Below are 13,512 nucleotides of genomic sequence, written 5' to 3'. Positions count from 1 at the left end.
ATCGTGAGATAGCGAGACGTAGTGAAAGCCAAATCGGTTTTTAACTTTAAAAATGAATTTATTTATTAATACAGTCGTATACTTAGAAATGCGCTGCAAAGAAACGAAGAGGAAAATAAAAAGAATGTGGCCACACAAAAGTAAAGAAACTAAACCCGGGATGAAGCTGCGTCGTCATATCAAAACAAAGTCGTACTGATGTGCCTTAATAAACTGTCTATTAGTACAAAAATACATTTCAGGGCACACAATACAGCATCCAGTATCACAAATAAAGTCGGGGTCCAACCACCAACGCGGACCCTTCTGAAGTACAGAGTCCTTAAATTATTTAAACCGAGCACTTTTCTAGTTTGTAAATAATAAAAATGTTTCTGTAACTGTTAAAAATGCCATTACGTAGTGTTTTGTATATATGCTGTTGGTATAAAAGATAACGTCCTTTTTCGTTGCATTTATTACGTAATTTTTTTATATATTTTTTTTTTATCCTCCGTACTGCTAAGGTAAATTCCAAGGCTCAGAAGTATAACCGGAATACAAACATTACCAATGTTATAGTTTTTCCTCTTTTTTTTTTTTTTTTTTTTTTTACGAAATTTTTTTTTCCATGTTACGTTTTTATACAAAATAACAAAGATGTACAAAAGGTCATTTACAGCGAACCAAGGCCATATGCTAGCACAATATATACAGCTGTAATTGAAACATATCCTAGTGTTCTTGTATATTCTTTGACTTCATATGCATAGCAGTGAAAAAGCAGACCTGTTCATTATTTGTGTGCTAAATATCCCGCTTCGGTACGGTGGGAGAGTTTCGTGTCCTTCCCTCTGTAACAGAAATTCGACGTTTGCTAGTCTTTCGGGTCAAAGTAACCAACAAAAAAAAAAAAAAAAAAAAAAACAAAAAGAAAAAAATGCAGATAAGGCATCACTGCTTGCAGTGTATGATGGGTAGGTTTGTGTACTCAACTTAGTAGCAGGCGTTTGGACCTGAGTCATAGCACATGCATAGATCTCTAGACAGCAGGAGTTTCGGAAAACCACAGTCAATGTTTATCTACGGTAAAACATCGCTAGAAAAGATCGCTTCAAAACGAGAGAGAGGAAAAAGAGCCCATTTTTTTTGTTTTTGTTTTTTTTGTGTGTGTGTTTTTTCATTTTTAGCCAGAGGGAAGTCCATGAGCAGATGAGTGCAACAGTCACATTCCTTCAGTGAGCAGTTCTTCACTTCGAAAAGTTCAATAGTTCTTCATTCTCTACAAACCAACATGCTTTCCAGAGCCGCGGGAATCCGTTACAGCGTTCCACGAGTAATACATGACCTCGCAAACAAAAAAGCTCTACGTACATGGACTTTTCTGTTTGGGAGCACATTGGTAGGATTCACTTGTTTTACGTAAAACTACTTCATTTTTTTTTCTTCCCACCCACCCACCCCGGTTTCCGTTCCAGACTTCTAATTATTCGGAAAAAACGACGCTGCTAAATGTCAAAAATGGGAGAACTTTTTCCGACTGTCTGTGGCACAGGTCATGCATTCCGTTAGCAGTTCGATTTCAGTAATGTATTTATTCATTAATTTTTTGCAAGTCTTCAAGCACCAAAAGGTAAAGTAAAAGGCAAAACCAAACTAAGGGAATTGGAAAAGGAGCGCTCCGTAGCACTGTGCCATCGTCAGTGCTGTTCTCAAAGGGGTGTTTTTTTTTGTTTTGTTTTGTTTTGTTTGGGGAACAACGCTTCGGCCCATCAAAGAAAAGAGGGAAGAATTAATACTTCATAAAGTGGTGCAAATGCCTCCTCCTGAGCAGAAGAACTGGAGAAGGGTCCAGGCGCCTGCGTTCAGTAACAGACCAGCTGTTGCTCTCTTCAGAAGTGGTCGATCAGCACGGACACACAGTTGGCGCCCACCAGGTAATTGGGGTCTCCTGGTAGACACTTGTTTTGCCAGCATTTGGGGTCACCTGTGGACATATCAACAGGAGGAACATCATGAAGAATATGCTTTTAGACAAAAATCTGATCACGAATTGTGGGGAGGGGGGGATGTCAATTTTTGAATATATGTGTCATTACAATCAAATCTGTTAATACTATTTACTTCTCCGGGTCCAACATGAACAGTTAGATTTTTATTACCTTCAACAAAAAAAGAATACTGTAATAACTACCATTAACTAATGGGATCTTTTGTTACCACAGTATAATAAAATATGTAATATAATATCATCAAAATTTGAAAAACTTTTATTCACTGTAAATTAAAGTAATCGCGCAGTCCATACTAAATTCACAATTTTCTGGATGCTCAATGCCGTTCTGTACACGCTGTTTGATTAATTAGGGCTGTGACAAATATATTTGCTCCTGGAAAGAGTTTCTTTAAAATCAACAGCATGTGTCATTTACAAACACAAGACGCCACATTATCACCATGTCAACCATCATAAGATCAGGAGTGACTCCGAATTTAAGAGACTCATCTTTGCTATTAAAATAAACATGGTTTTGATTCCCTGACTCTAGATGCGGTGTGAATGGGGCTCGTGCAAATTCAGTCGCTCCGCTTTAGAGCACCTAATCCAGTTCTGTTCACACACACACACACACACACACACACACACACACACACTTCGGCTATGGGTGTGAAAACCAAATTGACTCTTGTAAAAAAAAAAAAAAAAAAAAAAAAGGGATACAAAAATAAAACCAAAATCTGCTGGCATCCACCTCACTTTTATAGCCACAAGAAACCATATTACTGCCATCAGAAGTGACTCCTGCATTCATACACAATAATTTAAGAGATTCAGTCCTGCAAATGAAATTAAATGTGCTTCCAAAACTATCCCGAGAGTAACCCAATTGCTCCATTTAGAAACCAGTTCTGTTCACACAGAGTTTATTTATAAATGGGTGTCACACCCAATCTAGAAAGAGCTTGTTAAAGACCGCAAATGCCAAACGGGTTCATTATATTTCTTATCTACATCCATATCACCACCATCACAAAATCAGGAGTGACTCCTGCATGTACGCACAAAGAGAGTGCTATTTTAGATGGGCTCGCTCCTGGTCGTCTCCCAATGACGTGTGTCTGTTCCAGTCACATTTAACAATATCACATGTGTTAATTGTGAATGAACAACAGCTAAAGAGACATCAAGTGCATTTGCGATTAAGACCGGTGATAAAACGATGAAGCAAAGCAAGCGCACAGATCACACAGCGAAAGCATGTGACCAGCGTGAAATGTTAAATCAGAGAACCCGGAAAATGAAAGGACACCACAAGATGAATCGCTGTTTCCAAACAGCCTCAATCCCGATCCCAAAAGACCCATCATAGGACAGAGAGAAAGGACAGCGTACCCGACGAGGAGTCGGAGGATTTTAGAGCAAAAGACCAACCATCAGGGGTCATAGACGCACAGTGTGGTAGACGCAGTTCCACGGGCTTCAGGAACTTCAGACCATGAGGGCCGCACATCACCAGAGGACTGAGCAGAGTTTCACCTAGAAGAGCAGAGACGGGCATCAGTCAGCTTCAACAACTGTACCAGCGTTCAAAAGTCTGGGCTCAAAAAATTCAATACTTGAGTGTGAAAGACTAAGAGCATTTAAAATAACTGCGTTATATGTGAATTTTCTTAATGCAATTTATTCCTGTGATCAAAGTTGCATTTTGAGCATCATCACTCCAGTCTTCGGTGTCACATGATCCTTCAGAAATCAGGCTAATATACTGACATGATGCTCAAAAAACTATTAAGTTAAATTTACAACAAAGAGGGAGACCTTTCTCTTTGTCCAGAGGGGGCAGAATGCTGTTGTCTCGGCACACTTTGAAGTAGATCTCCTGCTCCACACTATCTGGAATCGCTCCTTGCGGGATGATGATACTGACTCCCGTCTCTATGGAGCTCAGCACCCCACCGTTACAATTAAAGATGCCTCGCGCCGTGGCGACCACCGTGTGACCTTCGTCCTCCTCGTCGTCATCCAGTGCACTAGGGCTAGAAAACAGACAGCGAGTGGTTTAGTGAACAGAAGCAATAAATCCAGCTCTGGCTGCTGCTCTTTCATCGTGGTACCTGATGGGAACGGCCTTGGGAAGGGCGTTGATGTTGTTGTGCTGATACTTGGGCCTGTTGTCCATGGTGCGGGTGAACGTGTCGACGCCGCTGTCTGCGTCCAGGGGCTGGGGCGAGATCTGAGGTTTCAGGTTGTTGTTGACGCTGGGTTTGGACTGCGTGTCGTTGGGAAGCAGGTTGTGGTTGAATTTGGGGCTCTCGAACTTGCGCTCGAAGGGTCTGGCCGAGCTGGTGTAAGGCTTAGGGACGTAGCGGTTGTAGCTGGTTGGGACGCCTAGCGTTTTGGGAGGGGCGTCCGTGCCGTTGATAGAAGACTTGAGGGGCAGGTAGCTGGTCTGGATGGGGTCGTCTCGGCCCGGAGCTCTGAGAGCCGACAGGTCCGGTTTGGCTTTGGGAGAGCTGTGAGGATCTGGCAACGAGTTCACTGTGAGATCAGAGAGAAAGATTTCTGACTTTTTAATATATGGACAATATATACAATATATACACTATGCAAGGGAGTGCTGCTTATTCACGTTTTCATTTACTAGTTTTTAAATGTTTTTTTAATATATATTTTATAATTTGATCTAGACTTTTTTTACTTGTTTACTTCTGTTTTTGTAATAAATTACTGAATTATTTATGGTGTGAAAGTATCTTTTAATAATAGATAAAGTTTATGTACTTGATTACCATACTGAAAACAAAATTATAATTTTTATACATAAACGCATTCGTTTCAGACATTCTGCAATTTGACGTTTGACATGCAATTAAAAAAAATTGTAGAAGGTTGTAAAATTATTCTTTAATTAAATCTATAATTAAAAATTATATATTTTTTCACGTTTGCCCATATATCCCCAACAATACGTAATCCACAATTATGTGTGAAAATTTATTTCTGTGTATACATAAAATGCTAGCTATAATTAAAGGTTAATTATTTAAGGTTATTAATATTAAAGTTAAATATTTAAAAGGAGTTGGGCTTGTTGGCCAAATTTTTTTGTGTGTTTAATTGCATTATTTATGGAGTAAACAATCTATAATCTAAGAAAACAAACAAAAAAAAAACCTTTCATTTTGTAAAATTATCCAGCAAGTGCGTAAATATTATTTATGTGCATTTACGATACACATAAATAATTTTTGATTTCAAATTTTTAATATTTAATGTAATTTATTTATGGTGTAAAAAAATTGTCTACTAAAATTATGCAATAATATAGTATATTTAACATCATATGTATTTAGGATAACTAAAGCTATGGAATCAGGCACAGAGTCAGGCAATTTCCAAAAAACAAAGATAGCGAATAAAACGCATGACACTGACGATTTCTCAGTATTTCCACCTCAGTGTCTGTTTAATCACTGTTTAAACGCATCTTCTGAAAGCCAGAGGTACCACAGCTGAAGGCTCCAGCCTCGTTCTTACCCTCGATGTTGCTGAGTTTGGGCAGGGATGTGGGCGGAGCAGCAGGCGTGGACTGGCTGTATGGAGCAGGTGAAGGGTTGACGGGCGGCAGGGGCTCGTACCTCTTGTCCACAGGACTGACCTTCTCCGCAGACTCCGTCCTGAAGCAGAAAGTGTGTGAAAGAGATATATACACAAGAGCGTCATCAACACGCAGGAGTTATGTGTGGTTTCGGCCGGTACCTGGTGAAGGGGTATGCGATCTGGGGCTGAGGAGGTTTGGGCGGCTCATGGAAGCGGTTGATTCCGGTGTTGGGCTGATTCATGGGCTTGTTGTCGAAGCTGCGGCGGTCAAAATACGACAGCTGCTTCCTGTAATACTCTTCATCTTCATCTGGGTCGTAGTGGTTGGTGCGGATCACGTCGTCCCCTACACGCTGCTGAGGCTTCTGGGGCTCCGGGGCTCTAGGAGCAGAAAGAACAGAAACAAATTAGCAATCTTAACTGTGTTATGCAACATCTAATGTGTTTTTTAACAGAACGGAACCAGCAGAGGGCACTACAGCATCACATTAGCACTTCTACTTAAAAATAGCTTTCTTAAATGTCTAGATGTGTTTATTGTTTTTAATGTTTGAATTCATTTTTCAATTCAAATTCGAAATTTAGCATGTTAAGTTATACTAACTCAAAAAACTGTCAATTTTATCCCTTTATTAACTAGCTGAAATATTTTTGTTTGATTTAACTTATTTCAGTTCATTTTATTAGTAATGTAAATGTTTCGTAGTTTAGTCTTCGTTACTATAATAACCATGCTTCAACACCGATGATGATAATGTTTTTTGAACATCAAATCACAAGGATTGAAAACTGTTTGTGGCTGTACCTGTAAGAGGGTTTCTCCTGCTCCAGGTTGCTGAGAGAGTTGGCTTTAAGCACAGGACCAGGTGTGCTCACAGGTTTTGGGAGATCTGTGGGCTGAAGATGAAAGTACATCCACAAAGTATTTAGCACTCTAGTCTGTGCAAAAGTTGACACTACGATATTGAGCCGTGCTGAAATTATTACCAACAATGGAAAACTCTGTTAAATGTGCCCCTGAAGCACAAAACCAGTGATAAGTAACGGGTATATATTTGTAGAAATAGCCATATGGGTCAGAATGATTTTTTTATGCTAAAAATCATAAGGATATTAAGTAAAGATCATGTTCATTAAAGATATTTGGTTTATTTAGAAATTACATTTTTCTTTAGTAATGTGCATTAAGCACTTCATTTAGACAACTTTTAAGGTTAGTTTTACACCCTGTCTCTCGGCTAATTGTCCAATCCTAGCTCATTTAATCAGTTTTCAGATGATGCATTAAAAAAAACTGACTGGTTTGGTGGTCCAGGGTCACAGAATCAAAAGGTAACGTACCCTTATTCCCGCGACTTCCGGCGTATCCTTAGCTCGGTCAACAGACACGGAGCGCTTGTTCTCGAACATTTTGACCCGGTTGAGCACAGACTGGGGCTTCATGGCAGGGTCTTCATCGTCGTCGTCGTCGTCTCTGGGCGGAGGCGGCAATGGTTTGGGAGCCACGGGGTGAGGCGGTTCTCCTGGAGACAAGACGGCCTCTGGTTTGGGAGGCGGAGCGGGGGGTTCAGAGTTCATCATGGGCTCGTGCGGCGCTTTATACGCCCTGCTCGGCGCTCCCGGGTTGTACGAGGGCCTCAACGCAGCGTCCCCGTAATACTGCTTCGGGGGATCAGGGGAGCGATGTGCACCGCCCGGGAATCCGTGCGGGTCGGACTCGAAGGGCGAGCGGGCGTCGTAGGAGACTGGCGGAGGAGGAGGAGGCGGCTCTTCGTAGCGATTCGGTGTGGGTTTAGCGTGCCGCGGGCGGTTATCGTAGCCCATCGGCGACACGCCATCGTATTGGGACTGAGGGGGGCTGAAATCCCTGGTCGGGCCGTCCTCGTACGGAGAGCGGGGCTCGTAGCCCAGCGGAGGAGGAGGAGGAGGAGGCTGGTGGGCCTGAGGGTAGCCGGACGCGGGCGGCGCTTGGGGCGAAGTCTGCTGCTGGTCGTAAGCGGGCCACTGCTCGTTGTAGTGAGGCACACGGTTGTCGTAGTGCAGGTGCGGGTCGAAGTTGTGAGGCTTTGGTTGTGCGTAGCCGCCCCCGTCGTAGCCATAAGGCGGGTGCTCGTACTGGCGGTATGGCTGTTGGTCCTGGTACACGGGCTGGTGGCTGTAGGAGAGCGAGGTGGGGGCCTAAAGGCTGCTGCTGCTGGGGAGGGGGAGGCTTCACGCCGTGGTTCACTCGCACCGACTCATCCACGCTGTACAGATCCTTCTTATACATCTGTGAGGGACAGAACGTCAGCCGTGAGAGACGGGCCGAACGGAAAGGCTCGGAAAAGAGATACGAACGCTGTGCAAAGCAACCTGCTCACGAAACAGATCTGAGATGTTTTCGAGGGTAGTTAAACGGGTGAAATATTTCAAATTAGCTGTAATGAAATATTTAAGTGCTAGATTAGCATTTCCGTAAGGAAACGTAAGTGCTTGCAAGGCAGTTTGAAAATAAGAAAGAAAAGAAAAAAAGAAAGAAGGTATGTATGATTTTCGGGAAGGTCAGGTTTTTGGCTTTGAAATTGTTTTATAAAACCATATAATAAATATGGTTAGAACCAAAAACATTGTTAAAACCAAGCTCATTTTAATATTTCTGTCCTTCTAATAATTTAAAAACAAATATATTATGAATAAAATTTAAATCACCAACTATAAAGATAAAAAAAAAAAATATTGTTTTAAAAATAATCAATAATCGTTTTTAATCAATGGAAAATTTTCTCTCTCTCTCTCTCTCTCTCTCTATCAAGAAGTCTCTTGTGATAACCATGACTACATCTATTTATCTATTTGAGCACAAATCAAACATGTTCCATTTTTTTACCCCTCAACTTGCAAACATTTCTGACGCAAAATTTAGGCTATCAGTCTTCATTCTCATGATCCTTCAGAAATCATTCTAATGTGCTGATTCGATGCTTATGATAATTATTGGTGCTCAATTATTAATTACGGCGTTATATGTATGACGGATACATAAATATGCCTTGCAAGCACTGAAATTAAACTCAATCCTGAGCAGAAACAAACTGAATTAATTCACTATGCAATAAAAACAAGCACCCTTCCAACTTGCTACTCAGCTCTACATTTCTACAGTTTGATAAGAAGCCCTTCAACATGTACAGCACCTCCACTTGGTTACACTTCTATGATCATCTCATCTTTAACAAAATCTAATAAATTTATAATAGGTCCAAGTGGAGCTTTAAGGATGTCTTATTCATTGTTTGAAAGGCTCCTTCTCAAGCTTCAAAGTATAGCCTGAAGACAGTAGAGCTGTAAAAGGTCCAAACGCCTCCTATAAGACAACTTAACATAATCACAGAAGCTCGTACATAACGTCTTCATCTAAGAAAAGAAGCATCGGTTATGAAGACATTATGCAGGATTAGTCCAGTTGTTTTCCTTTTACATTGCTGTAAGTACTGTCTGCAGGTTAAATGAACATGCAACTACAGAAATCCATTCTTGCAAATCAGGGAAAGGATCCGTTTGCAATTAAGTGAGACGTCTACAGTGCATCTAGCGGCCGTCTGTACAGGTGTGATTCAGGTCAAAGCCAAACGCTACCGTCACGGCTATCACTACAGATTAGGGCCAGGCGATACAGCTTGAAAAAAAGATTCATATATTTATTACTTCAAACAGCATAGGATTCATTCATTCAAATGATTCAATAAATAAAACGCAGTGAAAATAACCAAGGTTTTAGTTTTTCCCCAAAGTGATCTGCACTAAATGAATAATACATTAAAAACAGAAATAATAAGTGGGAAATTATTCCAATGAAATTATGTTGGTGCAAACAATAGCAATATACAATAAAATAAATAATATATGCAAAAAGTTTACCAAAGCATTTTAATACATTTAAAATCTATATCTTATAAAAATGTGAACATTTTAAGTGATGATAAAAATTAAATCACTGAATTAGTTATGAGTGAATTGTTTTGATGAAAATAACAATTTTTATGACTTTAAATTCTTAAAACTCAATTCCACAATTAAAGATTAATTATATAAAATATAATTATGTTTTTATGTTATTAATGATGTTTTCTACGAAAGCCTGTTGATACTACGGAATAAAAAAAGAATTATTTTAATTTCACAATTCAGCATTTTTTTTGTAATTCTGATTTATATATACGTTTCTATTGATTCTAAAGGTTAATTTTTCTCAGAATTTTGAGCTTACATGCTGCAGTTCAGATTTGTTTTGGCACCGCGCAATAAAAAAAATTAAAAAGGTCATAGCGTCATTTTAAACGCCAACACTTTTTCCTTGCAATTCTGAATTTATGGCTACGTTTACATTTTTATTTTAAAACGCATAACTGTTTACACTACTCCTGTGTTTTCAAGCAAGACTTTTAAAAACGCTGCAGATCCTGTTTTAATTAGCATTTCAGTGTAAACAGAGCAAAATAAAGACTTGAAAACAATGGCGTTCACTCTGCGTATCCTTTGACGACCGTGTAAACAACAACAGCATGCTCGTTCCTGTATCCATAGATATGTTCAGGCAGATTCCCCATTCAACCGCAGCAAGCACGTAGACGCATCCGTGATCTAAATAATAGGGAATCTACCTATACATATTTACGGTTGCACCTCCATATATGGTCATGTGCCATGCGTTTTGGGTTGTGTAGTGTAGACGAAAATCGTTTCTGAAACACAGTGAAAACGCCAGAGTAGATGGGGATCATTTTCGTTTTAAAATGAGGACTGTATCTCACACTCGCCCTACAATTCTGCATTTATACCTTGAAATCCAGAGTTTACATTATTTTAAAATCACAGTTCTGAGAGATTTTATATTCCACAATTTGGACTTTTTCCTCCCAGTTTATATTTATACAGCCATGGCCAAAAACATCGGCACCCTTGAAATTCTGTCTGAAAATCGTTGCAGTTGCAAAAGTTTCGGTACTCGCATGTTTATTCATTTATCTGCATTGAAACAACACAAAATAACCGAAGAAAAAGTCAAACTTGATACAATTCCACACGGAACCCAAAAAATGCACTGGACAAAATTAATGACACCCTTAACTTAATATTTGGTGGAACCCCCCCAAAACTGGAATCTCTACTGGAATTTTACACCACTTTTGTTTTCTCAAAAAGTTGCGAATACCAAAACTTTTGCAACTGAAAAATGTTTTGAACGAAGTGTTGTATTTTCTGATGAAATTGCAAGGGTGCCGATATTTTTTACCATTACGGTATATAGCGAAAGAAATAAAAACTCCCAAGTGCAAAATATAAAAGCAGAATTCCAAAATAAGTGTGAATAGTGAGACAACTGAGAGGAAAAAGGTTCGTGAATGTATCGACCAAATAAAAAGTGCGTTAAAACGGCTACACGTTCGCAAAGTGGTACCGTTACAAATAGCCGTCACGTATATCGCCCGGCCCTACTACAGACAGAACAAGCTGAAAGAAACGTCATAAATTAGGAGCCATGCAAGAGGAAGTACGAGGCAACATGTGAGGAGACTGCACTTCTACTTATGCAACGGGCCCTCGTCCTCTTGTGGTGCATGTGTGCCAGTTGCAGAGGAACACACGCAGCACACACCTGGGGTGGGCGGAGCATTCATGCAGACAGTGGAGTGGGAGGAGTCAAAGAAAAGAGTGACAGACACAGGCAAGGTTGAGAAAGAGAGCTGGGCTGAACCGGGCCGAACCGGGCCGGGAGCGGGTCCAGCTTCCGGTGGTGCTGGTACCTTTGGATCTGGGCCAGGAGGAAGCAACTGGTGGGGGTCGTGTGTTGGGGGCTGAGCGAGCTCAGGTTCGGGCTGGGGGTCGGCAACGGGGACGGGGCTGTTAAGGGAGTCGGCCTGAGGGGTGCCAGACGGCTCCTCTGGGTTCGTACCCGCTAGTGGCGCGGTGGGTTGGACAGCAGGGGGCGCTGCTGCCGCTGCGGAGGGAGGGGGCGGCGAGGCCAGAGCGGCCTCTGCTTGCTGTGGAGTACGGGGCAAAGAGGTTACACACAGCACCGGCTAACACTAGCAGCTACAACCACCAAAGCATCCTTAACCAGGCTAACTGGTAGCTACTGACAGCTGAATAAGAGATTGTCTGGTAAAGAATATCACCTGCTTATACAAACTCAAGTGTGCATTTGAGTAAAATAGTGTCTTTAGCTTTACAGGAAGCAGAAACTAGGTAGTGGTCCAGTCCTGCTGCATATGCAGTTTAAAATGTTATTAGGGCAGAAAATACAGGTTTACATTTCACATAATGCAGCAAAGGAAGGAATGTTTTTTTTTTGTTTAGTTATATGGCAATTTCTACTATGCAGTACATCGAGAGATATATATATATTTGCTATTTTATTAAACAATATGTTAATCTCAAACAGATTGAAACCATATTAGTAAGAAGTGCCAGAAAATCTATCAAATGTTTTGTTGTCTGGTTTTTAAATTGTGCATTTACATGTATAATAAATCCTAATAAATCTCAATTTCAAAACTACAGGGGTTTATTTTAAGAAATATAAAATGTCTTTTGAGCAGATGTTATTTTTGACAAATAGTATTCACTAGTAACAAACTAAAATCTATTGAAATTATTATGTATATATTTTTTCACAATTTTCCCTGTGTCTACATTTCATTCTTTCAGTGTTCTCTATATCTTTATAATTAAAAAGCCAATTAACATTATCCTCCAGGATGTGACATCTGCACAAACATCAGCAAGCATGAATATTTTATATAGAATTTTATGATTTGTTTTGTTAGATTAATTGGTCTGTCTGACTGTAATCTAGTGACAATTTTATATAATATAATAAAACCTCAAACCAACTAAAAGCAAACAACTGCTTGTTGCTGAATTGCCGCACTTTTAAAAGCGAGAGTACATCACGCTTACAGGCAAGTGTGTGAACATGTTATAATTAGTATTTTGTAAATTACAACACAAGTACGTAAATTTTTTTGAAGTTAAGAGAGTTTTAACAGCCCTGCATAGCAGAAATAACCCAAATAAAACAAACAGTAAAAGTAAATCAACACACACACACAATGGTACTCATGTTCTTTACCTGCTGAGGCGCTGCCATCTTAAACCCGGCCGGGTCGATGCGGTTGACCGGCTCCGGTTGCGGCACAGCATGCTGGTAGCTGGGGTAGCCAGTCGCGTCCTGGATGACCGGCGGGTCCTCTCGGACTGGTTCGGACGAGCGTGTGATGGCAGGCTCGCTGGGCAGACCCACCTCATCGTTCATAGTCTCATCCAGCTCCTGGTCGGTGTAGGCCCCGCCCTCCGTATCGGTGTCCTCGTAGTCGGAAGTGTGGCGGCTGTCGGTGCTGTACATGCTGTACTCACTGCCCGGCGCCGAGAGGTAGGAGAGGCGGTCGTCGTGGATGTCAAGGTCATCGTCAGGAGCGCCATCTGCCTGCATGTGGAGAGGGGAAGGGAGGGATGGTTAGGATGAGTTTGACGACCCACAGCAGTGGAAATGAAATGATGGATGGGTGAGAGTGGAAACTAATGCACATCAAACGCTTGGACTGCTGTTTTGCTCGTCAAAGTTTTTTTTCTCCAATATAGTAAGCGGATGGAATGTTTTACATGGGAACTAACCAAATAAATGAATTAAATGACGACAAGAAATATTGTTTGAAGCAGAAATTGTTTTAGGGATAATTTGTACAATATCATTTATCAGCCAATATTAAAATTTTTTTAATTATTGTATCATATTCAGAGCTGTATTCAGATTTGAATACATTTTTTAACTGTAGGTGTATTATTACTCAGTTATACAGTTTAATAATAGAAAGCCAAATTCATCTGACAACCTTGCCAAACACAATCAATCAATGGCAATAATAGCCTTGTTTATATATAGGTTAACATAG

The 13,512-nt window shown here is 40.5% G+C and overlaps 1 protein-coding gene across 1 annotated transcript in view; it reads right to left on the bottom strand.

Moving 5' to 3' along the window:
- Nucleotides 1-37: 37 nt before the first annotated feature.
- tjp1b (tight junction protein 1b) overlaps nt 38-13,512 on the bottom strand; it is a 101,207-nt gene continuing 87,732 nt past the window's right edge. The window contains 11 exon segments of the mRNA XM_043227762.1: nt 38-1,966; nt 3,374-3,517; nt 3,800-4,017; nt 4,096-4,519; nt 5,519-5,658; nt 5,741-5,962; nt 6,387-6,478; nt 6,923-7,757; nt 7,759-7,850; nt 11,365-11,601; nt 12,693-13,046. Of these exon segments, the coding sequence (XP_043083697.1) occupies nt 1,872-1,966; nt 3,374-3,517; nt 3,800-4,017; nt 4,096-4,519; nt 5,519-5,658; nt 5,741-5,962; nt 6,387-6,478; nt 6,923-7,757; nt 7,759-7,850; nt 11,365-11,601; nt 12,693-13,046 (2,853 nt within the window). The 3' untranslated portion in view covers nt 38-1,871.

This window comes from Puntigrus tetrazona, chromosome 25 (genome assembly GCF_018831695.1).
Source record: "Puntigrus tetrazona isolate hp1 chromosome 25, ASM1883169v1, whole genome shotgun sequence".
NCBI classification, from domain to species: domain Eukaryota; kingdom Metazoa; phylum Chordata; class Actinopteri; order Cypriniformes; family Cyprinidae; genus Puntigrus; species Puntigrus tetrazona.
The sequence above is the reverse complement of the archived record's forward strand: the minus strand, read 5'-3'. Positions and strand labels throughout refer to the sequence as shown.